Source organism: Panicum virgatum, chromosome 2N (genome assembly GCF_016808335.1).
Source record: "Panicum virgatum strain AP13 chromosome 2N, P.virgatum_v5, whole genome shotgun sequence".
Taxonomy (NCBI): Eukaryota; Viridiplantae; Streptophyta; class Magnoliopsida; order Poales; family Poaceae; genus Panicum; species Panicum virgatum.
Window position 1 is genome coordinate 10,243,848 of NC_053146.1, and position 27,337 is coordinate 10,271,184.

At 48.4% G+C, this 27,337-nt stretch overlaps 1 protein-coding gene and 2 non-coding genes across 5 annotated transcripts; 2 read left to right on the forward strand and 1 right to left on the reverse strand.

The window, feature by feature from the left end:
• The first annotated feature begins 3,921 nt into the window (after nt 1-3,921).
• Nucleotides 3,922-9,904, forward strand: LOC120658000 (pentatricopeptide repeat-containing protein At3g06920-like). Of its 3 annotated transcripts, XM_039936198.1 has the most exons (3): nt 3,923-7,045; nt 8,617-8,761; nt 9,427-9,904. In XM_039936198.1, the coding sequence occupies exon 1, from the start codon at nt 3,978-3,980 to the stop codon at nt 6,630-6,632; it is 2,655 nt and encodes an 884-aa protein (XP_039792132.1). In that variant the 5' UTR covers nt 3,923-3,977; the 3' UTR covers nt 6,633-7,045; nt 8,617-8,761; nt 9,427-9,904. The 3 variants fall into 3 exon arrangements, with proteins under 3 accessions (XP_039792133.1, XP_039792131.1, XP_039792132.1); XM_039936199.1 differs by lacking the exon at nt 8,617-8,761 and having other exon boundaries at nt 3,922-7,053; XM_039936197.1 differs by lacking the exon at nt 8,617-8,761 and having other exon boundaries at nt 3,922-7,045.
• Nucleotides 8,569-8,743, forward strand: LOC120663196. Its single transcript, XR_005670414.1, has one exon. It is a non-coding gene; the product is annotated as a small nucleolar RNA snoR127 (small nucleolar RNA).
• A 60-nt stretch (nt 9,905-9,964) lies between the features above and the next one.
• On the reverse strand, nt 9,965-10,037 carry TRNAE-CUC. The gene has a single exon. It is a non-coding gene; the product is annotated as a tRNA-Glu (tRNA).
• Between the last annotated feature and the right edge of the window lie 17,300 nt (nt 10,038-27,337).

Below are 27,337 nucleotides of genomic sequence, written 5' to 3' on the forward strand. Positions count from 1 at the left end.
GCGTCCTGCGGACGTTGAATTGCTTCTTTCTCTTTCGCCGCCTTGTTGGTGCAGAGTATACTTCGAACCGAAGGAGTGCCATAAAATCAGCTAGTTTTCATAATATTAAATAGACTGCTATATAAACAAAAAATTATGAGAGACGAAGCCGGCGACCAGAGGGGGTGAATGGGAGCCCATCAAAATTTCTTCGAAATTCGAACCGTCGGCCTATATCCCAAAAATCACCCAAGCCCTCAAGCGTTCTGAACAGAGTTTAGAATACCTATAGAAAAGCTAAACCAACACAAAAGGCCTCGAACGAGCGAGCAAAACCACGAAGCAGATCGGAAGCGAATCAGGAAAACTGCAGAAATGATCTGCCTGGACCGGTCTGACCGGTCGAGTCTGTTAAAAAAACTAATAGACCGGTCTGACCGGTCTTGTCTACCGGTCTGACCGGTCTTGCCTACCGGTCTGACCGGTGGCACCCAGAAAACCCCCGAAAACTTGGATTCAAACGATGAATCTCAACCAAACGACCACGAAAATTGATGAAACTTGGAGAAAGGCTTCGTTTCTACCCCAAGAACGTATCCCCAAGAGATCTCACCCTAAAGATATCAATAGCACGAGAATTTCGGGATGAGATCAAAAGGAGTGGGGTTTTCTCTAGAACTCAATAAATCGAATTCGAACGAGCTAGTGATTCCAGAGGATTTAGGACAGAGCTAGAAGCACGGGAATCACAACAAAGAACTCATGGAACCGTCGCAATCGTGTGCACCAAAAACGAAACCAAAATCTATCACAAACGGGCACAAAAACAAGGGGATTGAATCGATTCAAAAGCCCAGAGGGCACGAGGAGGATAGGGCCTCCTTTCCCAATCAAATCCCACACAAGGTCTCAACAATCCATGAACAAAATCTACTCTAAAGAGAAGAACGGGGGGAGAGGAACACAGAGGCGGCGGCCTGGAGGAATAGACAATTCACGGACAAGTTCTAAAAGCCGCAATTAACCTAACACAAGTGAAGGGGTATTTATACCCGCGGGACCGGTCAGACCGGTACGCTGGACCGGTCAGACCGGTTGGTTAGACCGGTCAGACCGGTGCCAGGGACCGATCAGACTGGTTGGTCTGCAGCACCCCCTGTACACGATCTCATCCGACGGCCGAGGTTCTTTCTTCGGAATGAAGTCTTCTCCACGATGTCGCCGTCTTGATGAAGATCCAGTCCGCGGTTTTGGAGGGTCCGCGAAACCCGGGTAGGTGGCCGGTTTTGAGAAAACCACCAAAACCTCACGCGCGGGAAGATTCCCGCCTCCACGCCGTGGCCCTAGACGCCATTCTCGCCTCGGCCTTCTGACGGCCCTAAACGCCGCCCGACGCCCGTCACCTCATCGCCCGCAGCGAGGCCCTAGACGCCGTCGACGCCCGTCGCCTCTGTCAGTCCCGAGACCGACGCCCGTGCCTCCACGACTTGGCGTCTTCAACCGCCGTCCGCCTCCTTGGTTTTGTGACGCAAACCAAGAAACCCGCCTTCCGTCGCCGCTTGCGCCCTTGATCTAGGAGTGGACGCCACAGCTACCGCCCGGTCCGAGCTCCGGTCCCGGCTGCCCTTCACCGCCGTCCACCGCACGGTCCATCGGCCACAGCGCCTCCACAGCAGCTCCCCGTCGACACTCGACGCCCTGCAATCCAAAGACCAAGCGCACGATCACACCGCACGGTTGACAATTCACTCATCACAAGCAGGATATAGTACTCAACATTCCTCAAATTGATATGGCAAGAGAGTTAATAAAAAGAGAATAAAAAATTTGAAGAAACCATGTCTACACGAAAACCAAAACAAATGAAGAGAGGATTGGAGGGAGAAAAGAGAGAAGAGATATAATTGGATAACAGTTTATTATGAAGAAATCATACATTGGGATGCAGTTTCTATGTGTTGTGTCTATATGACATGCAAGTATAGAAACTATTAGTAGTGTTTTGTGTTGGGACTGACCTAATAAAACTCGAATGGTTGAATGAAGAGTCTAAAAAATCCCGAAATTACGTGAATACCTTCGGAGCTAAGAATATGATAAGTTCATCAATTATAATTACACGAATATTTATAGGGATCATTTCACTTACCTCTTTAATTACACCCAAATACCTTCACAACAGCTATATTCTAGAAATATTGTAAGGGTACACGGTAGTTTAACTTCTTAGCCACACTTTATAATTCAGCATTTCCCAAACTTGGCTTAGTCTTCGGGAAAGGCTTCAGTGTCGTTCTTGTGTTTTCCTCGGCTTTTCTAGATACTTTTTTGCACAACTCGTGCTGGACGGCCTAGTTTCTTCCTTTGTTTGCCGCCTTCGTCCTGCGGACATTTCATTGCTTCTTTTTCGCCGTCTTTTCCCATTATTTTACACCGAACTTCTCTTCGTATACGTAAGGTTTGGTTGTTGCAGCCACAACTTTTAGAGTTTTTTTATACATTTATTGCTGATTTTTTTAAGAAAGATAATAATCACTTCCAGAGGATGCTTTTAACTTTCTAGACTAAAAAACTAAAAATTAGAAAACTGACTTTTCCATATAAAATCAGTTTTCTAAACTTTTATCGATAAAAAAACATTGCACAGAAAGTTCCTTGTTTGTTCCTTTTCAATGTTGGGTCACACTGGGGTTTTTGACGATTACAAGAGTGTGGAGTATGGATGGGTGCTGCGATACTACTTCGATTTTATTGCTGTTTTTGAGTGGAGTGGTGTGGCCTCGTTTGAGTACAGTTCGAGTGTGGCTGCGTTGCCACGTTGATGCCCCAATCCAACTAGTTTGAGTTGTTTAGCTTGCGTCGAAGTCCCAATCCGACTAGCCTGAGTTATGTTTAGTTGAGGTGTGCTCGGCGCTTGTTGATGGCCCAATCCAACCCGTCGGTGTTGTTTTTGTGTTTTTTTCCTGGTTATGACCTCCAAAGAGTATAATCTTTTTTTCTGCTATATCAATAAAAGCACACTCGTCGAGTGTCGTTTGTTCAAAAAAAAAAAACTACATGGAAGCTTAAACAAACAGACCCTTAATCATACTCACACAGGTATTTTAGTGAAAATTTGACATGCAAACTGACTTTTCATGGCAAGTGTAGCCGTAAATTATTATCTTTTTACCAAATCTAAGGATTTATGATATCACAAAAGTAAAGTTTGGTGAGAAATACATACATGCCTTTCCACATGTCTCACATAGATGTCCAGTTATATAGAATTTTAGAAGATATGATGTACATATTTGAAAATTCACTAGTAGCAATCGATAAGAAAATAGTACGTGATCATGTAAATTTTAAGTTTAGCAAAAAAACAACAAACGCTATGAGCCGAACGATGTGTTATCAGCCCACTCAAGCAATGTGCGCCATCTCATTCTGTTGTTATCATCTCGTCGCTACGTTAACGTGTCAATATGAGTTCGTTGCTCCTACTTTGACCCTCACTTGGTCTACCATCACTCAAACACTCTTTGAACCCTCTCTACTAGGTTGACCTTCCATCTTTCCTCTTTGAACCCTGCAATTCCTCAAACACTCTTAACACTAGAAATTCAAATCCTAAACTTGATGAAAGTGGAGGATGTCATGCCAGAATTAAGGAGGAAGGTGAGTATTTGTAAATGTACTACAACTAGAAGAAAATTTGTGATTAAGCTTCAGAAAAAAACTTTATTTACTTGTTGAACTCAGTCTAATTAGGTTTTATGCTTTTATCTTTTAAAAGCAGGTCTTGCATATCCTTTTTTTGATCGGTTGTATATCTTTTTGCCAAAACACAACTTTGAAAAATTAAATTCAAAAAAAGAGGAAAAGAAGGAGAATACAGCCTTTTGAAGTTCATCCGAACAAATAAGGCCTGGTATTGCCCATTCTCAAGTTTTTGCGAGGGCCCAAACGGGCAAACCCGCCTTGTACCTCAGCTAGGTTTTTCCAACTCCCTCCCCATGGCGGCGGCGGCAGCGGCCCTGCGGACGCCGGCGGTTCGCCGCCCGCTCCTCGCCGCTTCCGCGCTCCTCCGCACTTGCCGCCACCTCTCGTCCACCAATCCACCACCTCCGCCGCACCACCCCAACCCCCTCGCCTCGGAGCTCCTCGGCCTCCTCTCCACCGCCCCCTCATGGACGCCCGACCTCGCCGGCGCCGTCTCCTCCTCCCTCTCTAGCGCCCCCGCCTCAGCCGCGGACGTCGTCATACCCGTCCTCCGCGCCCTCAGGAACCCGTCCCTTGCCGCCCCATTCTTCCTCGTCGCCTCCTCCGCCTCATCCCCGCACCCGCTCCCCGCGGACGCCTACAACGCCGTCCTCCCGTTCCTCTCCCACGACCTCGCGGCCCTGGAGAAGGTCCTCGAGGAGATGAGCGTCCTCGGGTACGGCGTCCCCAACCCCGCCTGCGCCAACCTCGTCGCCACCCTCGCCCGCGCCCGCCGCCTCGACGATGCCGAGCGCGCTATCGGGGCCATGCGGCGGCTCAAGTTCCGCCCGGCGTTCTCGGCTTACACCGTGCTGATCGGCGCGCTGGCGGAGGCAAGGCGGCCGGAGCGCGCACTGGAGCTGCTGCGCCAGATGCAGGAGGTTGGGTATGAGGTGGGCGTGCCGCTGTTCACGACTCTGGTGCGGGCGCTGGCCCGCGAGGGGCGTGTGGAGGGCGCGCTGGAGCTGGTGGATGAGGTGAAGGGGAGCTGCCTTGAGCCTGATATCGTCCTGTACAATGTGTGCATCGATTGTTTCGGGAAGGCTGGGAATGTGGATATGGCCTGGAAGTTCTTCCACGAACTGAGGGCGCAAGGGCTGCAGCCGGATGACGTCTCGTACACGAGCATGATTTGGGTATTGTGCAAGGCGGGGAGGCTAAGTGAGGCTGAGGAGCTGTTTGGTCAGATGGAGGCAGAAAGGGCTGTGCCTTGTGCATATGCGTATAATACAATGATTATGGGTTATGGGTCTGCGGGCCAGTTTGAGGATGCCTATAAGCTGCTTGATCAGTTAAAGGAGAGGGGTTGTATTCCATCTGTTGTGTCTTTTAATTCGATTCTTACTTGCCTTGGGAAGAAGAGGAAAGTTGATGAGGCGCTGACCTTGTTTGAGGCCATGAAGAAGGATGCAGAGCCAAATTCCTCGACGTATAACATCATCATTGATATGCTTTGCATTGCTGGAAAGGTTGAGGAGGCCTATAAGATAAGGGATGAGATGGAGCATGCTGGCCTGTTCCCTAATTTGTTGACAGTGAATATAATGGTTGATAGGTTTTGCAAGGCAATGAAGCTTGAGGAGGCCTGTAAGATTTTTGAAACTGCAAGTCAGAGAGGTTGCAATCCTGATTCTGTGACTTACTGTTCTCTTATTGACGGATTAGGAAAGAAGGGACAGGTTGATGATGCTTATAGGTTGTTTGAGAATATGTTAGATGCAGGCTACAATGCTAATCCTGTTGTATATACATCCTTGATAAGGAATTTCTTCATGCATGGGAGGAAAGAAGATGGACACAAAATCTTCAAAGAGATGAACCGTCGAGGATGCCGGCCGGATCTTACCCTACTCAATACGTACATGGATTGTATTTTCAAAGCTGGTGATGTTGAAAGGGGAAGAGCAGTATTTGATGACATCAAGGGTTATGGTTTCCTTCCTGATGTCCGAAGTTATTCCATTTTGATTCATGGTCTCACGAAAGCTGGCCATGCTAGAGAAACTTCCAACATTTTTCATGCCATGAAGCAGCAAGGCTTTGTTCTTGATGCCCGGGCTTATAATGCTGTTGTTGATGGGTTCTGTAAATCTGGTAAGGTGGATAAGGCCTATGAAGTTCTTGAGGAGATGAAGGTAAAGCGTGTACCTCCTACAGTTGCTACATATGGATCAATTATTGATGGTTTGGCTAAGATTGACAGGTTAGATGAAGCTTATATGCTTTTTGAGGAAGCAAAATCAAAAGGAATAGAATTGAATGTTATTGTCTATAGCTCCCTAATTGATGGATTTGGAAAGGTTGGTAGGATAGATGAAGCTTATTTAATATTAGAAGAGATGATGAAGAAGGGTTTGACTCCGAATGTTTACACATGGAACAGCCTTATGGATGCTTTAGTGAAAGCTGAAGAAATCAACGAAGCCCTTATTTGTTTCCAGTCAATGAAGGAAATGAAATGTTCACCTAACACTTATACATACAGTATTCTTATAAATGGCCTTTGCCGTGTACAGAAGTACAATAAGGCTTTTGTGTTCTGGCAAGAAATGCAGAAGCAGGGATTGGTTCCTAATGTTGTGACTTACACAACCATGATTTCTGGGCTTGCAAAGGTAGGTAACATAACAGATGCTTGCAGTCTCTTTGAGAGATTTAAGGCCAACGGTGGAATCCCCGACGCAGCAAGTTTCAATGCTCTTATAGAGGGAATGAGCCATGCGAATAGAGCAATTGAGGCATATCAGGTATTTGAAGAAACTCGATTACGAGGATGTAGAATTAATGTAAAGGCATGCATCAGTCTTCTAGATGCTTTGAACAAAGCTGAATGTCTTGAGCAGGCTGCTGTTGTGGGTGCAGTTTTGAGAGAGATTGCGAAGTCCCAGCATGCTTCGAGATCCTTGTAAAATTCAGCTTCACTGGTTGCTATCTTTACAGTAATGGCACTATGAATCTAATCATTTTATTGCACAGGACTTACTACAAACATCAGCCAAATTGATCTGGCTTGTTCATGCTGTTTGACCGGTTGATAATTAGTAAGAAGTTTTGACTTTACTGTGGTTCAACCTTTAAGATAGTGTTCTATGATTCGGTGTGAACACTTTGTCAAGCATTTCTGCCAATGCTGATAATGAAAAGGAGGTCTAAATCTCCAAATCTCAGCCAGGTAACTAGGAAAATAATATCATTGTAGCTCCATTGCTACTTGGTAGCTTCAGACAATCAGATATACAAATTGAGGATTGTTCTCTGGAGATGTCAAAGAATCCCTGGCTCAGCATGCTGATTCAGAAGTTTACATGAAACTTCAAGACAGGTAATTATGTATGTAGCTAGCCCTCAATCAAAGAATTCATTAACTTTCAATTATTGTGAGCCTCCAATGCCCCTTTATTTTACTTGTTAAGTCAATAACCTTGCAACAATGTTCAAAAAGGTGTTAGGCGTTTCAATGCATTTTTCTAGGCGATGGCTAATACAAATATTTGTATGTAAATTTATGAGAAAATAGAAATTCTAGGAACTAAAATGTGAGGGAATATAAGTTTTAGGGACTAGATTGTGAGAAAATTGAAGTTATAAGGACTATATTGAGAGAAAAAAGAAGTTTCAGGGATCAGAATGCTTCACAACTTCATATATTCATATGTCCTATAATAATTGAACAATAGAAGGGGTAAAATGAAAAAGAACCGATCCTTATCTCTTATCTCTTAGACGAGTGGTGCTGCTCTGTTTTCTCCCGGCCTGCCCGTCGTCTTCTGTCTCTCTCTGTCTCGCCCCGCCTGCCCCTAGCGGCCATGGAGCTCTCGCTCACCGGCAACTCTCAGTCCGCGCTCCCTCCCCCGCTGCGTACCCTCCTCCTCCTCTCCGCTCGGCGCGGCGTCCGCCACTGGCGGATCTCCCCCTCCCCTGCTGCCTACCCTCCTCTCCGCTCGGTGCGGACGGCCGCGAGCGGAGCGGCGGAGGCGGGAGGAGCGGCGCGGGTGGCACGCATGGCCATGGGAGGAGCGGAGCAGCACGCGGCCGCGGGCAAGCGGAGCAGCGCGGGCGGACTGAGCGGCGCGCACGGCCGGCGAGCAGGGACGGAGGCTCGTCGCGTATCGGTGCGCGTGGCCGGCGAGCAGATACGTATCGGCTCGCGTATCCAATATTCACGAAAATAATAAAAATTCGGATACTCCGAGGATACGTATCCAAGGCGTATCCGACACGTATCCATATCCGATACATATCGGATACGCGATACGCTACCTTAGTTGCGTATCCGTGTTACGTAGCTCTAGACTGTCCTTAATCAGCTCTGTTGTTGCCCTTTTTCTATTTGTAAACTACCAAGTACATGGTGTTAAGACTTCTGAGTAGAGTTGAAATTTGCACCATTGATGGTAAAATCTGAGATTGGTAGGATTTTCACCAAATTTTTTTGGCAACTATTACTACGGACACATTACTTCATGCCCAGTTCAGAAATGCCATGATGGTTTGATTTGCTTTCTTTTATGCTGTCTAAAACATTCCTAGTAATGCCCAGTTTGAGAAATACCACAGTGGGTTGATTTACTTTTTTCTGCTTTCTAAAACATAAATGCAAGATACATTTTGTTTTCCTAGTATTTTTATCGATTTGTTATTTTTTTCTGTACTGGCTACTAATTACTGTTAAATATTAGTTACATCTTTTTCCCGATCGAGATATTGTGAGGCACCATCCTTTGCCATAGAAAACAGGATGCCTTTTCTTTTTTCTTCTGAAAGAAGAATGATATCATATTCCTTTATGTTACCCTGTTAGACTTTTTTTTTCAAATTATAAGCTATCCTTAATAACTTTCCAACCTGGAATGATGAAAGTTAGCCAAATCGTATACTAATGTGCTCCTCCAGGTGTTATTTTTGTCTGTGCACTTGGTGGAAGTTTCTTCTTTCCCAAGCGCAAGATGAGATGACTGGAGTTGAAGTTTGCATCAGTATGTGATGATAAAATCTGAGATTGGGTAACTTACTGACCAGAAATATCCTGAAGCTTGAGGTAAATTGTTGCCATTAGCCAAGTATGTAAGATTGCATTCATAATTTGTTGTCTCCATGATTAGTTTGCACATGTCTTGTGCATGTTTGATCAAGAGGTATGTTTGCTATTCTGATGGCTCATACAGTTGGGGCTTTGAAACATAAATTTTTTTTTTGAAGTCCAGTTCCACTTGTTTTTGCTGGTGTCCACTTACGCAATCACTTCTGATTCGGTAGTCATTGTGATTTTTTTGAAAAGAAATTCTAGATGTATTTCTGAATCTCTAGATTTGTTCTAATATTAATGTAACAGAATTGTGGCAATTTATTGCAAATTATAAAGAGAGGAAAGCATATTCAGAGAAAACCTGTCTTTTCCTTTTATATTTCCTGTCCAATACTTTGAGGGTGTTTTTTCTCCAGCTTATTGATTTGAAGTTGAGTCAAATGATTCTATCATTTATTCACATCACCATTTTGTTCAGGATGTTTTTCCATCTTTGTTTGATGTTGAACTGAAATTTTAGGCGACTGCCTTTGATTCATTGCCCTTCTTTAAATACCCCTTTCACTTCACAGTTCGCACACCTGCTACAGACTTTATGTGCCCCCTCATTCGTTGAAATGCCATAATTCGTTTTTAACAGCTATATACTTATATCTGTTCTCATTCACTCTTTCCAGACACACATTTTTCAATTACAATTATATCGGGCTAGTGGAACACCTCAAGAGGGAAGACAGGAGAACAATCTGTGGCCTGTGGGACCTCTCGTCTATCCTGTCCAGGGACTATCTTTTTTTTTTAAAAAAAAGAGTGGAGTCCAATAGGACATCGAAGTTAATTTGTGCTTTTTGGGAGACAGGATAGGAGGAATAACCACCCTCCACCAGACTGTTTGAGGTGACTAGAGAAACACTGGGCCTTGGAGCAGAGGTGTGCTCTGAATAATCTGCTCATCAGAATGCCCTTTATTTCCTAAAAAAAATTAGAATGTCCTTTCGATTAGATTACCATCATCCAAAACAAAAGTTTGTATGATTACACATACACACGGACAGTATGATTACAGTGTTCTGTAGCGTAGTGAGGTGAAATTATTACACATATTATTTGAAGCTTGACAGAAATATAATACAGACTACCATTCCTGGTGACCAATCACTGTACATGGTCAGTGGGAATTGGTGTTGTGGGCTTTTGCTGCAGAGACAAAAAAAATTCCGTTGCCGGGACTCGAACCCGGGTCTCTCGGGTGAGAGCCGAGTATCCTAACCAGCTAGACTACAACGGATTCGTATCTTGCCTGACACTCAGCCAGTTATTGTACGCTGTTTTTCTTGATCTCACCAAAAGAACTCCGTACTCGTTAGCAGCGGGGTAGGGATAATTGGACCTGTCTGTTTCCACGTCTGGTAACAGGGGCTTATTGCTAAAGCAAAAGCGTGCCATGAGAACGACAGGACTTTTTCACGTCTCACATTTTGTGTACAACACGTTGATAGTCCACTTTTCGACTGTCTTGTGTTGCGGAAACGTGCACGTGATGCAGGTTGTTGGTAGGATTGTTCTTGCTCCTTTTTTTTCATAGCCGATGCCACATGCCCACATATGAGGACACGAACGAGACCACTATCTATTCGGATTTTTTTATTTTTATATTATTTTTTTTCGATTTATCAAAAATATATGTCGTTATATTTTTTTGCAAATATGTCACTCTACCGCCGATTCGTTTGGCAGTAAGGAGATACCGCTGGATGAACCGGCGGTAAGTTCTTTGGCCCACCGCCCATCAAACATATCGCCGTTTCATCCGTCGGTAGCTACCTACCGCCGGATGAACTGGTCGTAAGTGGTACCGCCGGCTACAGCGCTGCTATAGCCGGCTGTAGCCGGACTGTAGACGCCCAGTGTCCTATCGTCGTTTGAAACGGCGGTAGGTATTCCCATATTTTTTTAATTATTTTATATGCTCTCACTGCTGTAAATAATTATTTAATTATTTTATAGGCTGTCTGAACTGTAATTATTTTCTTTACGTTTAGAGATATTTCAGAAAATAATAGAGATAGCAGAGGTTAGGGAAATATTTTTTAAAAAATTAATACAAATTAGATTTAACTCTAATAGAATGTGAAAATATATTTTTATGAGATATTCATGAGTTTCAATTACGATTTCGATGTCCTGTTACCTTGCATCAGATTCTTCTGCACCCCCACTATAATTAAAAAATGTGGGAGGACCTACCGCCGTTCGAAACGGCGATAGACATGCGTGAACCATGCCTATAGACCAAATAGCTCCATCTATAAATAGAACATCGCCCCATCTCATACGAAGTCACTAACCATCCCCGCACTACCACCATATATTTCTCTGGTTCTACCTACATTCCGTGGAACAAGATTAGAGAACATGTGCCTCAAGGAGTGCAGGTTCCAATGTGCTTCTGTGGTTCGTTGTGCAAGCTGATGAAGTCCAAAGTTTTGGGCGATGACTTCGGCAGGAGGTTCTTCATGTGTGAGAACTACGAGTACGATCCGCCAAAGCGCTACGGCAAGGACAAAGCGAAGGTATCACCTCGCCCTATCTAGTTTGCGCCTTCGGAGTTCAGTAAGTTAATTCTAACTCGGCTTGGAAATAGAATCCACCACCTCTTTGTGATTTCATACAGTGGCTGGACACGGAGCAATCGACCGAAGCTAAGGAACACGTTGAGCGCGAAGCAAGGTGGGCTGCGGAAAGGTGGCAGCGAATGCTGCAAGAGGAAAAAATGGAGGAGAAGCGCAAGAAAGATAAAGAAGAGATCCAGAAGAGGTTCACAGATGTGGAACGTCGGCAGGCGGAGGAGCGTGAAGCTGATAGGGAGAGGAAGCGAGAGAGGGCCCGCCGTGCGAAGGAGGTGGGGCCCGAGGCTATTAGGAAGGGGAAGTATCCTCGGTGCACTCAGTAGATGACTATCATGTAATGTTCGAATTTCATATTCCCTAAGACATGTTAGGTTTAGATGGAACACGACGTTAGCGTGTTCCATGTACATGCCAGTTCAATTGTTTTTGTAATTTGAATGTCTAATTAATCTGCATTGTGTACTTTCTACTACAAGTACCCATTTCATAAAATATGAGCTACAACTAGATTTTTCAGAAACATTGCTCTACAAATAAACTTTTTAGACCGATGTGATGACAACTCCATGGGCATATATTGGCCAGTACACACAATAAAAATAAACAAAACAATCACCGTTAATACATTGAACACAAATAAAATAGTGGTCAACACAATTCAACACACACAACACATGACATGGCATGTCAGGACCTGTTGCAAGCTACGGTAACGAGGTCCAAGACTAAACCTAACATGTCTTAGGTAATTCGAACAAATGTTATATTATTTATTCAGATGGAGCAGTACAACATCAATCATTCACGGGCAGTACCCTTATCACGTCCCGCCATGTCTGCTTTTGCACGCTCGCATTTGCGTAAATCTTCATTCACCTTCTTCAACCACTCCATATATTGCTGATCACGACGAGTGATCCACGTGTCAATCCACTCATGGAAATGACACCAATGAGTATGCGTGTCATCACCAGCGTACTTTTGCAAACAAGAAACGATTCAAAATTATTAAAAATAATAAAAGCATATTTACAAATGATCTATACCTGTGATGTTGCAACTCTTTTTTGGACTTCCTAGATATTCTTGCAACACCAATACCTCTGGCCAAAAGTCTCTTAATCACGAGATATGTTCGGAACACAACGCATTTGGCAATAGCAATCGGGTGGCTCTACACCCTTCGCCATACCTTGCAATCTGTAATACATCTATTGGGATCGTTAGGAGAGGGTCCTAAATTAGCCTCCATTTCCCGACGGAAAGCTGCCCGGGAGAATGAGGAGCTCATAGCTGTTTGTTTGGGCTAATTAAAAAAGTGGAACCTGAATTGCAAGTCTGTGCTCTCGGCAACCACAAGGTGGTCTTTTATACACGCAGGGCTGCCTGCATCGTCCAAGCACTTTGAACACAGATATTACCTCTCACAGCTCCACAGTCGTCCACGCTTCTGCACTCGCACGCTCCACAGCGCGCACTCATTGCACTTTAGACAACAACAGGACCTCTCACTGCTCCTACCTTCAGTACTCGCACGCTCCACAGCGCTCACTGCTACCACTTTAAACACGGACACGACCTCTCGTTCCTGACTTCTACCCTCGCACACTCAACACTGCTCACTCATCCCACTTTAAACAACGACACGACGTCTCACTGCTCATGATTTCAGCACTTCCACGCTCCACAGCGCTCACTGGTATCCCATCGAGCGTACTATCGCACTAACCTAATCGTCGTACTGTCACTGCATCGACCTACTCGTGATTATTGCACTGCCCCGACACATCCCATCGCCCGGAACACTACACGGCACCGGCCTAATCGTGACAATGTAAACCATAGGAATTATATCATAACACAACGTTAATGAAACACACAGCAGACATGCAGTGGCATGGCAGAACCCGTTGCAACTACGATAAACAGATTCTGAACTAAGCTAACATGCCTTAGGTAATTTAAAAAAACACAATAAATACAATGATGCAGCATGTCACTAGCACTAGGTAGTCTTAATAGCCGTACCCCCACGTAGCAAACTGCGTTGAGCCTTCTCCGCTGTATCCACCCATTGCAGGTGGTGCAGGCGGTGGTGCCGGAGGGGCAGGGTCCTTTTTCTTGTGACAAGGGCAGTTGCAGTAAGAAATAGTGCATGGTTCATCCTGTGAAGCGGCAGCATTACTGGTATCATCATCTTCGTCGTCTTTGTTACCCTCGCTCACTTCCTCGTAATGGTTCACCTTGCACTCCAGATCAAAGATCTTTATCTGGAGGTACTCAATGAACTCCTGAACTGAATCAATTGGTGCAGGATCGACTCACCTGGTAAAACCCCGGTTTTCTGGAGCATCTGAAGACTGCAAAACAAATTTCATGTAAGGTGTCTCAATGAAGATAAAGAAATAAAATAACCGAGTATTACCCATGCGTGTGGGTATTTGAAGAAATGCCGACTGCCATCCATCCCGTCGGTGCACATCTGCACTAAGCAATCCTCACCATGTCTGCATTTTGGCCACGGTTCTCTACGGTTATCGTATTGTCGAAGAGGAGTTTCATTGATAAATTCACTCTTGTGCTGTGGCGGAAACTCAAACACTGGTTCCGTAAAGAAATCAGGTCCAAGAGGCCCCTCCCATATTATGGGGTCTCCCTTTCGTCCCCCTTTTCCTTTCCCAAAACCGTAGTAATTCTTCCCGCTAGACCCACCTCCAGACATTGGGTATACAATGAGCTTTGGTGTTTGAGTGCTGCTGGGAGTTCACAAACTTCGGAGTATTTATAGGCGCACAAAGGTCTGATACCCGGAGTGTGGAGTGTAAATGCACCTGAAAAGCCTACAGTACTCGCACGATCCACAGCGCTCACTCTTACCACTTTAAACACGGACACGACCTCTCGTTGCTCACTCCTCCCACTTTAAACAACGACACGACGTCTCACTGCTCATGACTTCAGCACTTGCACGCTCCACAACGCTCACTGGTATCGCATCGAGCGTATTATCGCACGAACCTAATCGTCGTACTGTCATTGCATCGACCTACTCGTGATTATTGCACTGCCCCGGCACATCCCATCGCCCGGAACACTGCACAGCACCGGCCTGATCGTCATAATTTCACTGCACGGACACATACCATCGCCCGAAACACTGCACCGGCCTACTCATCATAATGGTACGTAATGGACACATCCCATCATATCCTGCACAGGCCTACATAACATAGTATGACGGAACAAAGTAATTAACAAGCTACAACCTGTAAACTAGATGCAGTGTACGGAGTTCACCTCACGTCCATGTCCACAAGAGCGTCAAACTATCCCACGAAGTCGTGGTACGACTTCCTCGTCTGCACGCCGACCCAAGAAGGCTGCGTAATGAAAAAATATGTTAACCGCAATATCGTACAGTTGTGAAGGCATGTTACAATAAGTAAAACAAATGATATAACGTACCCTCCTGAGGCACCATAACGAACCCATCGTAGGTCTGTCGACGTCGTCGTGGTCTGCGGACAGCTGGACGTACGGCTCGAAGTCCATCTCTGGCCTACCGACGGGAAAGCGCTCATACGACCAGAGCTGTAACAGTAGAGGACACCCAACAAAAATGGGCTCCTCTGCTGAGACCTTCGTCACACCCGTGCAAAGACCCCTGTAAGTCGCTGCCAAAACTGCATAACCCCAGCTGAACTGTGGGACCTCGTGAAGTGGAGCATCAGCTATCGACCTCGCCAAAGGAATGAGCTGTTTGGGGCACGAGTCATGCTTGGAGCTGCAGAACAAGACCCAGCCGAACAGCCACAGTAAGTAGGCCTCGAAGTGTCTGGCAATCGTAAAGTCGTCTGTGTCTGCCCTCATGTAGTCTGCCTTCAAAATGGTACGAGTCGTCAATGCAAATATGTACGAATATAAGTACGGAAAGATTCAACATTTATGTACTCACACTGAACTGTAGGAGCCACCTCTTTGTCGGTCCGTGTGCGTGGTTCGCAGGCAAGGGCCGGTACGGCAACGCTAGCTCGTTGCGCTGAACCCCGGCGAACCGAGCCAAAAGGTCATCGCGCCACGAGAGTCCCACGTCCTCTGCACCCACGGCTCGTCCAGCACACGGCAAGCCTAGAAGCATTGCCACGTCCTGAAGAGTAGTGGTCATCTCACCGACCGGGAGGTGAAACGTGTGCGTCTCCGGACGCCAATGGTCGAGAAGTGCCGCGAGGAGGGACATGTCGAACTGAAACCGTGGAGCCCTGTCCCTAGGTCGACGTGCAGGGTCAGCCATATCTCCCTCCACAAGTCGCGCAATCGGGAGAAGACCTGAAGCGCGTAGCCTGTATCGCGAAAATGAAACATCAAGTTAGAACAAACGGTTACGGAAACAATTAAAATATGTGACAAATGTAACCTGTACCTAGTAACCTAGCGACGGTGTATCGGCATCGTCGACATGGGCACACGAGCCCGAAACGTCCCTAAGCTTATGCCACGAACCGCAGACATGTACGACTGGTGGCGCTTGTCGACGAGAGCATCGAGCAACTCAGGGGTGGCTCCTTCCTCGTGCGCCATACCTGCATAATAAGATTTATTAGAAAAAAATTCAGAACATAAATAACAATATTAAGCATAATAACATTAAGTAATACAACAAATACTTAATAAAATACTAAATAAAACATAACGTAATAAACTAATAAATGATGCACAACAAATTAAATATCATATAATTTCAATTTCCTATTACAGCAACAAAGTTGAAGATACGTTTGCGCCACACATTACAACAAATATTCGTACGCCAAGACGAAATCAGTTTACGACATATTAGTTCTTAATATTACATAATTTAACATCAAACATGATTCAATAGTGAATGACACAGATGAAAATCGTCATCGATCACATAAGGCCATCGTTGTTCGGACGGCGGCCACGACGACCCGTTGCCTGCGTTGCAGGATTTGGAGCAGCTTCTGATGGGTCCGCTCCATCTGTGCGGCCACCATAACTCAATGCCGTACAATCCTTGTACGTATGACCCGTCTCATGGCACTTCGAGTAGAGGCGGGCGTCTCGACCAGCCTCCGATCGATCTATGTTATTTCTAATGCGTTTCTTCTTGCGTCGGCCCACCCCTTGAAACATTTCTGGATCTGGATCCGGAATGTAAGTTGCATTGTGTCCAGGATCAGTTATGAAGTCTCCCAGGATGCGGAACCCATAAATCTCATGCCTCCAAGTCATCCAAATAGTTTCCTTCATGAAGTAATTTGAGACATACATACGAGGCTGTAGTCCACCAGCTTCAAAACAGGCAGCAATGACATGTGTGCACGGCAGGTGCAGCAGCTTTGGCTTATGACATGAGCAAATACAAGCATCAGGACGGAGAACACACTCCTGCACATGCTTCTCACGCCGGCCCACCATTCAGCCTTTGTCCCTACACATCACCTCGTACCGACGTTTCATAGAGCCAACTGGAGTCACCCGATGTAAACGTGCCTTTTTGAAAGCTTCCTCCATATACTCCGTAACCTTGTATCCGTAAACTTTGCGATTATCGACCATATCTTTTTATGCCACATCGTAACGGTCCCTAAAGTACTCGCAATTGCGATACAAGAAGAACTCCACGATCCCAACAAGTGGCAATGATCTTACACCACGCAGCACCCAATTGTATACCTCGGCTAGGTTCGTAGTCATTAAACCGTACCTAGCACCTCCTTCATCAAACAGTAAAGCCCATTTCTCTTTTGGTTCGTGCTCAATCCACTCCGAGAATGTCTTAATTGCCCTTCTCCTTTTGCGCCTGACATTCGGACTGAAACGAACCGGGTTCCCGAAAGGGCAACACGACTCCCTGTATTGTCGTGATAGTCCCTGGATCAGTCGCTATCACATACAGAACTCATTTCAGGCAGAAATCATAGTCATACCAGCGATTACAGATCATTCATGGGTTTAACTTATTACAGCATTCGGGATAACAGTAATAATCTCCGAGTACAAGCCCGCTGGGCTAAATGAGCAAACAAAAAGCGTAATGGTAACTAGGTCTTCGTGCTGGTCCTCCTCCGGGAATCCTCCTCTCCACAGGCATCCTTGAGTGTAGCACGCCTTCAGTCATACCATCCGTCATCGTTGTTGTCGTACTCCGAGTCATACCCTGCATCTACCCAATCTATCCCCAAGGATGGGATAGGTCCACGTCACCATCCGCATGAAGCAATGTGTGGATGCATTAAGGTAAAAACAATGCCAAGGAAAAGGGCTATGGTTTCCTATGCAAGCATTTATAACAAGTCATCCATTCACCTTCAGACGCAGGCAGCTCCGGCACCCGGACTCCCGGTCAACTAACTTCCACTGCAACAACTACCCAAGTTCGGTGCGGGAACTCCCTCTCCCCGCACCTCAGCTGCTATCCGAGCAGGAAAGTGGACTAGAGGAAGGTAGAAGAGTATATGTGGATCTAACTACAGTGTGGTGCCAGATCAAGAGTTGTACATGACCGAGTATGCGCCTATATATATAGTTTTCACCCTGCAGGGGTTGTACACCTGTACCCAATCGCCCCGAATACAGCCGGCAGGCAACTCCGACTATCTCCGAGGCACCAGTCAACAAAACTAACGGCTACGGCACCATCCTACTCCCGGTCTGGGGTGCGTCCTCCCGCAGTAGGTCGCCCGGGGCTGTGAAGCTATCTAGAATGGAATCTCCATGGGTCCTGCGATCGGGGGCTAAAGGGTCCTGCCCACTCCCCCTGACACTGAAACACTATCCTCCTGTAGTAATGGTGCCGCGCGTAGCTAGCTCGGGCTGGGTCCCCCCTCATAAAGGATAAGTGGTGTGCACGTTTGACATAGTTCCATCACCGGGGCCACAAAGTCAAGTCCTTAATCCCGCAAGGGCGAAAGTCTTCGTCCACAGTTTGCGTTCCGTAAATACGGTTCGCGATCGGCACCCATTACAGGTATCGCCTCCTCAACTCCTCAACTCATGTTCCCACGGGAACAGCCTTGCACCCGCCACAGGTGCTCGTCACCAATCACAGGTGCTCACAGGGTTGTGCCCAACACACAACCCCCAGCTCCCGACCCTAAGGTCGGAGAAGGGTCCGCTCGCCCCGCTGTAACCTATCCCCAACTCCTGTATATGTGGAGGCATCTTCCAGCACGCAAGGACTATACCATATATATATATTCCCATACCCCAGTCTCACACACATAGTAGCAATAGCATACATCAACAATGATAAACATGGGTAACAAGGAATACAGTAGTAAATGGCCATGCAAGCTCAGCTCAACACTCAATTTGGGGGCGTAGCGTGTCTAGCAAGCAATGCCTAATAGGTATTCAAAACATGGATGGGCGTGAACCTGGGGTCTCCTCGTAGTGCTCCTGGAAGTCGGGGTATTCGTAGCCTCCGGACTGCTCCTCGGCGTCAGGTCCTAATCGTAATTACGGGAAAGTATATGGGTCCAAGTACAAAGATGCACAAAACTCCTCAAAATAATATCCAAAACACAGCAACTCCTACTCTAATGCGTAGGTCATGATTTTAGAAGAATTATGAAACTGGTTTCATAATTTTCGGAGTTACGGTTGATTTATTATCAATTTTCTAAGCCTAAAAGCATTTCTGGAAATAATAAAAGGATTTCAGAAAACATAAAAGAAAAATCAGTGACACGTGGCAACCTCTGGGCATGCCATGTGGCATGCTGACGTTAGCATGACATCATCAGGGGGCTCGGGTATGATGACGTCAAAATGGCCCATGCTGACGTCATCGTTGACCAGGTCAACGTTGACCCAGTCAACGGTCAGCGGTCGCCGGTCTCAGGGGCCCACTGGTCAGTCAGTGGGTCTCACCGATAGGTGGGACCCGCGTGTCAGTGTCGTGCAAAAAGAAAAGGAAAAAGGGATGGCGTTTTCGGGCCGAAAGTCCTCCTGGGCTCTTCTCGTTCTTGGGCTTGCTGGGCCGGTCCCGGCCCATTCCTTCTTCTCTTCCTTTTCCTTTTTCTTCTCTTCCCGCTGCGGCTGGCACCTTGGTCCCACTTGTCGGCGTCTCCGGCATCCGGTGCGGTCTCCTCTCGATCCGGTGCGGTCACAGGCGTGTGTGTGCAGCCGTGTGTGTTGTGCAGGCTCGCCACGCCGCGAACGCGACGTCGCGGCATGGGTACGGCGGCTCGGCCAGGTGCCCGTGCGGGCAAGGGCTCGTCCCTGGGTGTTGGCACGCTCACGCGGTCACCAGGTAGGGCCAAGGGCGCGGCCTGGGCGAGTCCTGTGCGCGCGCACGCCGTCGAGGCGGCGGCGCGGCCATGGCGGGTCGGCGACATCGACTCAAGGCGGCGGCAGTGGTCCATGGTGCCGAGGCAGGTAAAGGCCTACCCCCCGAGTTCCCGTGCTCGCGCGCACACACGGCGAACGCCTGGCAAGGCCATGACGGGTCTGTGGCGGCGGAACGGGGCGAGGCGAACGGCCTCCGCGGCGGCGCCAAGGCACGCCGGCGGTGCGGATCGGCACGGGCCCACCCAAGGCGAGCAAGGGCGTCGCCTTGGTGGCCTGGCCGTGGCTGTGCGCCCGTGCACGGACATCGGGTTTATCCGAGTCTCGGCATGGCTGCGCGCTAGGCACGGCGGCGCTAGGACAGGGGAACGGCGGGTTGTGGTGTGAACGGCGGCGCGGCTCGTCGGGCTCCTGCAGGCGCACAACAAGGAGAACAGGGGCTTCCTAGGGTTTTGCTTCTTAGGCGCACAACGGCGGCCTAAGCACGCCAGAGCAGGGATTTGGGCAAAAGGGGCGAACGGCGCTCACCCGTCGGGTCTGGGGAAGATGTGCTCGGTGCGGCGGCGATTCGGTGCAGGCGGGGCGAGGCCGTGCCGTACCGAGCTGCAACGTCATTGCAGGGGTACGGGTCACCGGTTTGGAGAAGCTCCGGCGGTGGGTTCTTCTCCTTCCTTTCTCTTCTCCCTTCCTCTCCTCCTTGACTCCTCTGTTTTCCTCTCTCTTGGCGGCGGCGGTGAAGGGGAAGTCCCCTGGGTGGCTAGGGTTTTGGCGCCGGGCCGTGGGGGTTTTACAGGCGAGGCGCTAGGGGTAGGGGTGGCCCGGACGCCGGGGAACGGCGCGGATGTGATGGGCTCGCCGAGCGGACGCGTGGCGGCATCAGGGCTCCACAGCGGCTTTCGTGCGCGAGGGGAAAGGGGGAAACGCGCGCGGCAAGGAATCGGGCCGACCGCGGGGGCAGGCGCGGGCGTCAGCAGGGCAGTTGGCCGGCGGGAGTTGCGCTCCGTGCGCTGTGAGGCAGGGGAGCGCGGCGGGCGTGAGGAGGAAGGGAAAGCTGACAGACGGGGCCCGCCTGTCAGTGGCTCTCGGCGGCGAACGGGTGTGTGGGGATTAGCTGGGCCGGTGCTGGGCGGAGGTGAAGCGGCCGGGGCGGCCTCACGGGCATGCTCGTCTGCGTGTGGGGGCTGGGCCGCGGCACAGCTTCGGGCCGGGCGGAGCAGGCTGGTCGGGCCGGCAGGGTTAGAGGTTAGCGGGCCAGGCTGGCTAGGCTAGGTGGGTTTCGGCCCGTTTCAGCTAGAGGGTTAGGTTAGCTTTTGTATTTGATTTGAATGGTTTTAATTCAAATCAAATACCACACAATTCAAACAAAAACCTATTCAAATGAATCTGAAACAAGTAAAGGCAATGAACTCCAAATCCAAATGTAGCACACTAACATTTAGGTCCTTGCGTTAGAATTATATTTTAGATTCTAAGAATTTGGGGAAAGAATAGCATTGTCCCTTAAGTGATCCTAGCTACTAACACCTCCACGCAAAAAGTTTTTGAAATTTCGTACTTTTGAAGACTATAACATTCCGTAAAATTACGGGATGTTACACGGACCGTCTAAGCGCCCGTCTTCAAGTGAGACCTGGTCGTCCTCATCTGTATTGACAGATCGCTTCGCTAGCTCCGCCGTTTGCTTTTTTGTTAGCTCATCCAATTTTTTTCCATAGGAAGTTGAATTTCCTTTCCTGATTCTGGCTGCATAACCGCTTGAATAGCTTCATAAGGGTTTTGTTCTTGAACTGGCTATGAAAGTTTACCCCCATATGCCTCATGCACCACCTACTCTTTAGGTCCGGCCAAAGTGCAGTCCTACTATGCTCATTAGAACCATTCTGTATGTCATCGATTGCTTGTAATATACCCTTGTGCCGATCATGAATCAAACACACGTTCTCTACATTTTTGACAATCATCTGCTTCACCCTCTGCTTCACCCTCTCCCAAGTGGCCTCTCGTTCTGTGTGATTGCTCCACAGAACCTTGCAGTAGGGTATAGAGGTCCTCCTTGTCTCTTTGACGGCTCTGTCTAATATTTTCTCCGGGTATTCCATATACTCTAGAGTATCTTGCAAATCCACTGCTTCTGCCGGTATAGCTTCATCTGGCACTCGCAAGCACTTGCATAGCTGAGACACATGAAAAACTGGGTGTACACCGGCAAGTTCTTCTGGTAGCTGTAGCTTGTATGCTAGTTCTCCGATCCTCTGAATTACTGGATATGGGCCAATGTATCTTGGTGCAAGCTTCCCTTTCACATGGAACCTTCGTGTTCCACGAAGTGGTGATACCTTCAGGTACACATGATCTCCAACTTCAAAGGCAAGGTCGTACCGCCTTTTGTTTGCGTAACTCTTCTGTCGGCTCTGGGCTGTCTTCAAGTTCTCCCGAACCTTGGTCACATTCTCGGCTGCTTCTTCGATCGCCTCTAGTCCGAAGAAGGGTTGCTCTCCGACTTTTGACCACATCAGTGGTGTTCTGCTCTTTCTGCCATATAATGCCTCGAAAGGTGACATCTTGAGACTAGCTTGGAAGCTGTTGTTGTAGGTGAACTCTGCATATGATAGGCTCTTTTCCCAGTCTGTGTCGTAGATCAGAACACACGCTCTCAGCAAATCTTCGAGTATTTGGTTGACTCTTTCCGTCTGACCATCTGTCTGGGGGTGGTACGCAGAACTGTACTTTAGTGTGGTTCCAATGGACTCATGCAAGCTCTGCCAGAACCGGGCGGTGAACTGTGGCCCTCTATCTGACACTATACTCTTGGGTGCCCCATGCAGTCGCAGAATGTTGTCGACGTACAATTCTGATAACTTGGCGACTCTGTATGTTTCTTTAATGGGTATAAAGTGAGCCACCTTGGTCAATCGATCAACTATCACCCATATAGCATCATGTCCGTTCTGGGTACGGGGTAATCCCATGATGAAATCCATGCTGATGTCGTCCCATTTCCATACTGGAATATCCAAAGGCTTGAGCAGTCCTGCCGGACGTTGGTGCTCGGCTTTGATTCTTCTGCACGTGTCACACTTAGCCACATACTCGGCTATTTCTGTCCTCATATCTTTCCACCAAAATCGGTCCTTGAGGTCTTGATACATCTTCGTACTCCCCAGATTCATGGAATACTTGGAATCATGTCCCTCTTTCAGAATCTCTCCCCTAATCTGTTCATCTTTGGGTACGCATATGCGATCTTTCAACCATAAGGTTCCCTGCTTGTCAACTCTGTAGTCAACGGCTTTTCCCTCCTTCATTAGTTCTTGTATCTCGAGAATCTCGGGACACTGCTTCTGGGCTTCACGAATCCTTTCCTCGAGGTCATATTTGATGATCAATTCGTTCAGCTGCCCTTGCTCGATTATCTCAAGCTTCAGCTTATCTAGCTCGTCACACAAGTCAGGCTGTTCATCACGAACCATCATGTTATTGCAATAACTTTTTCTGCTGAGGGCATCTGCCACTACGTTGGCTTTGCCGGGATGGTATTGGATATTGAGATCATAGTCCTTGATCAACTCTAGCCATCTTCTCTGCCTCATATTCAGTTTTGACTGGGTGAAGAAGTATTTCAAGCTCTTGTGATCGGTGTAGAAGTCACATTTGTTGCCAATCAGGTAATGCCTCCAAATTTTTAACGTGTGCACAACTGCTGCGAGCTCAAGGTCGTGCGTCGGGTAGTTCTCTTCATGCTTTCTAAGATGGCGCGAAGCATAGGCAACCACCTTGCCTTCCTGCATCAATACACATCCAAGACCTTGGCGAGAAACATCACAATACACCACGAAGTCCTTCCGGATATCCGGGAGTGTAAGGACCGGGGTAGTAGTAAGCTTGGACTTGAGTTCTTGAAAGCTGGCTTCACATTTTTCTGACCAAACAAAAGGTACACCATTCTTGAGCAGTTCTGTCATTGGCTTGGCTATCTTTGAGAAGTTTCCATTGAATCGGCGGTAGTACCCGGCCAATCCGAGAAAACTTCTGATGTCAGTGATGTTTCTTGGCTGCTGCCACTCTGTTACAGCTTCTATTTTGGTGGGGTCCACTGTAACACCCTCGGCTGTCAGAACATGTCCCAGAAATGCAACCTTCTCTAGCCAAAACTCACACTTGCTGAAATTGGCGTATAACTGGTTCTGCCTTTGCTTTTCGAGTACAATCCGCAGGTACTCTGCGTGTTCTTCTGTGGTCTCGGAATAGATTAGAATGTCGTCAATGAAGACCACGACAAACTTATCCAATTCTTCCATAAACACCTTGTTCATCATGTTCATGAAGTAGGCCGGGGCATTGGTCAGCCCAAAGGACACAACAGTGAACTCATATTGGCCGTATCTGGTCACGAAAGCTGTCTTCGGAATGTCTTCGGGGCGAATCTTCATCTGGTGGTAACCGGACCTCAAGTCTATCTTGCTAAAGAACTTGGCCTTCTTGAGTTGATCTAACAGATCATCAATTCTTGGCAACGGATACTTGTTCTTGATGGTTACCGCATTCAAGGAGCGGTAATCAATGCACATTCTCATGGACCCATCCTTCTTCCTCACGAACAAGACTGGTGATCCCCATGGTGAAGTGCTTGGTCGGATATAACACTTATCTAGCAAATCCTTCAGCTGCTTCTTTAGTTCTACCAGTTCTTCCACCGACATCCGATAGGGCCGTTTAGCGATCGGAGCTGTACCTGGTACTAGGTCGATCGCAAACTCCATGTCCCTGTCAGGCAGTAGTCCTGGCAACTCTTTCGGAAACACATCCGGGTACTCACACACTACTGGTACATCATGTAGTTTTTGCTCCTCTGTACTCCCTAGGTGGTATACCCGAGGTACATCTCGGGACTTTAGGGGTTTTACCTCTATCTTTCTTCCACTAGGGTGTTCTAAGGTTACAAGACGAGGTGAGCATGAGATGACTCCCTTATGCTTGGTTAACCAATCCATTCCCAAGATTACATCTATCCCCTCTGACTTCAATACAGTCAGGTCAGCCATGAAAGGCATTCCTTGTATCATGGTCCTCACCCCTTTGCACTCAAGGGTACACCTAAGATCTCCCAGTGGGGAACTGGTTACTATGGGTCGGCTTCTAATGGTCATGGGGAGGGAGTTTTGTGTAGCAAACTTGGTAGTAATATAGGAGCTAGTCGCTTCAGAGTCGAACAATACCAAAGCTTTTGCACCATTGACCAGGTACATACCTGTCACCACCTCTGGCGCTTCACGGGCTTCCTCCTCCATCATGTGGTTCAGGTGACCACGGTCGGCGGTGCGAGGCGTCTGCGCAGGACGGCCAACGGGTGCTGGGCCGCGCGCAGGCGTCAGGGTCCTCTTGTCGGGGCAGTCGTAGGACTTGTGGCCAGGCTTGTGGCAGGTGAAGCAAACAACCGGAGCGGTACCGGTGTTAGCTCGCTGCCCCTGCTGGAAGCGGTTGTAGCCTCCTCCACCTTGAGCTGGTCCCCTGTTGTAGTTGTTTTGGTTGCCTCCCCCTCCGAAGTTCCTATTTGGTGGGACGGAGCTGGAGCGGTAGTTGCTCCTGGACGGGGGTGGTGGTGCACTCCTGTGCTTCTGGAAAGGGCGGTCGCGCATTGGCTGGTCAGCCCTTCTCTTCTTGTTGCGCTGGCGATCCTCCCAGGTAAGCCTCTCCTTCTCTGCGGCGATGCAACGGTTCACCAGGTGGCGGAGCATGGGGAATTCGCATCCGGCCACCAGCTGGCGAATCCCGTGGTGCAAGCCACGCTGGAACCAGAACTGTTTCTTCTCATCGGTGTTGGTGTCGTCGGGGGCGTATCGCATCATCTTCATGAAGTGGCGCTCATACTCTTCCACCTTCATGGTACCCTGGACTATTGTGCGGAAATCTTGGGCCTTCTGAATCATCACTTGCTTCAGCATGTGCTGGTCTCGGAAAGCCTTAGCGAACTCCTCCCAGGTGATGTGAGCGGGGTCTGCGTGGGAGTCGCAGTAGCTGTACCACCAGGACTTAACGGGTCCCTCCAGCTGGTGCGCGGCAATGGCGATGCACTCCTCGTCATTGCAGTCGGTGAGGTCAAGCTTCAACTCAATGACCCTGAGCTAGTCGTCGGCGTCCATCGGGTCCTCCGAGTAGCTGAACGTCGGCGCCTTCAGACGGATGAACCTCTCGATCTTCCGGTGTAGGCTTTCCTCCTGGGGGCGGGGTGTGGTCCCCTGTGCTGAACCCCCTGCTCGGCGAGCTGGGTCAGGCGCTGCATCCACTGAGTCTGAGCTGCCATGACCTCAACGAGGTTAGGCAGTGGTGGTGGCGGTGGCGGCGCCTGTTGGTGCTGCAGTGGTAGTTCCACCTCGATCTCATCGTCGACTTCCTCTTCCTCGTCACCTTCTCCCTCTGCCTGCCCTTGGTACAGTTGAGGGGCTTGGGCAGCCGGGGCTGCGCCCCTGCCACGCCCCACAGGCGGTGCTGGCGCGGGAGCACGTCCGCGTCCGCGGCCACGTCCTTGGCCACGTCCACGGCCACGTACGGCGACAGCGGCTTCCTCACGAGCGGCTTCCTCGAAGCGGGCCATGATCCGGTTGGACCGACGGATCGACATCTTTCAAAAACGAAGGTTAAAAGGTTTAACGAACGTCACTCAAAAAGAAGGGTCATAAATAAAACTTAGTAATTACAATCAAAGTGAAGAACGAAACAATAACATAAAGCACCAACATAAGATCAAATCACTCAGTTAATCATGCATGAGGTACAAGAGACACCAGTGCTTATCCGAGGTTAAACCCTAACCCTTGGATAGCACACCCAACTCATGCTCTAGAGAGATACATCATGAAAAACTCAAAAGGGGTGACTCTTAACGGTTACAAGACACATCATGACGACACTGCCGGCATTTTGGTCCTCGGCACTACACTAATGACTCTCACGCCGGAATGGGACATCGGCGGCTGCTGCTCTACATCTACCTTATTCTAGCTCTACTACTCACACACTCTATCCGGAACGGGGGCGCTTGCGGAACGGGAGCACCCTCTTGATCTCCTCTGGGTAGCTGAGGGGAAAGATCTCCCCGATGGTCTTCAGACTCTGTAGAACCTCTGGGGTCTCGATCACTGGCGGCAGGCTCTCGTAGGAGCAACGGTGCAGGTGTAGGTTCGTAGGGATAGGCTAGAAGTTCTCCTTGCAGATCTGGGTCCTACTCCCCTCTGGAAGCTGGTCCTGCAACTCCTGTAGCTCGCACACCCTCACTGCATCAGTCAGTCTCCAAGTCTGCTCTAGACGGTCGGCCTTGTCGCGGTAGTACGCGATAGTGCGGAGTAGCTGGGTGAGGTTGTCTTGGTTCTCCCTCTGACGGGTCTCCAGCTCAGTGACCTTGTCGCTGATGATAGTCTCCAGGATCTTCCGATCGGCGATGATCCGGTAAAGATCCTCCATCTGCTTGGCCATCTTGCGGCGCTCTGCCTCTGACCGTCGCAGCTTCTCCTCAGCCTTGTCTCTGGCGTCCATCATCTTGTATGTTTGCAACTCAAACTCGCGGACCTGGCGGAGCATCGACACCAAGTGGGTCTGAGCGAAAGCCATGTTCCTGTTCTCTCGCTCCAACCGTGGTATCAGCCTCGCG

Excerpts from the sequence above, each read along its gene's own strand:
- LOC120658000 (XM_039936199.1), top strand. The coding sequence starts at position 3,978 with ATGGCGGCGGCGGCAGCGGCCCTGCGGACGCCGGCGGTTCGCCGCCCG.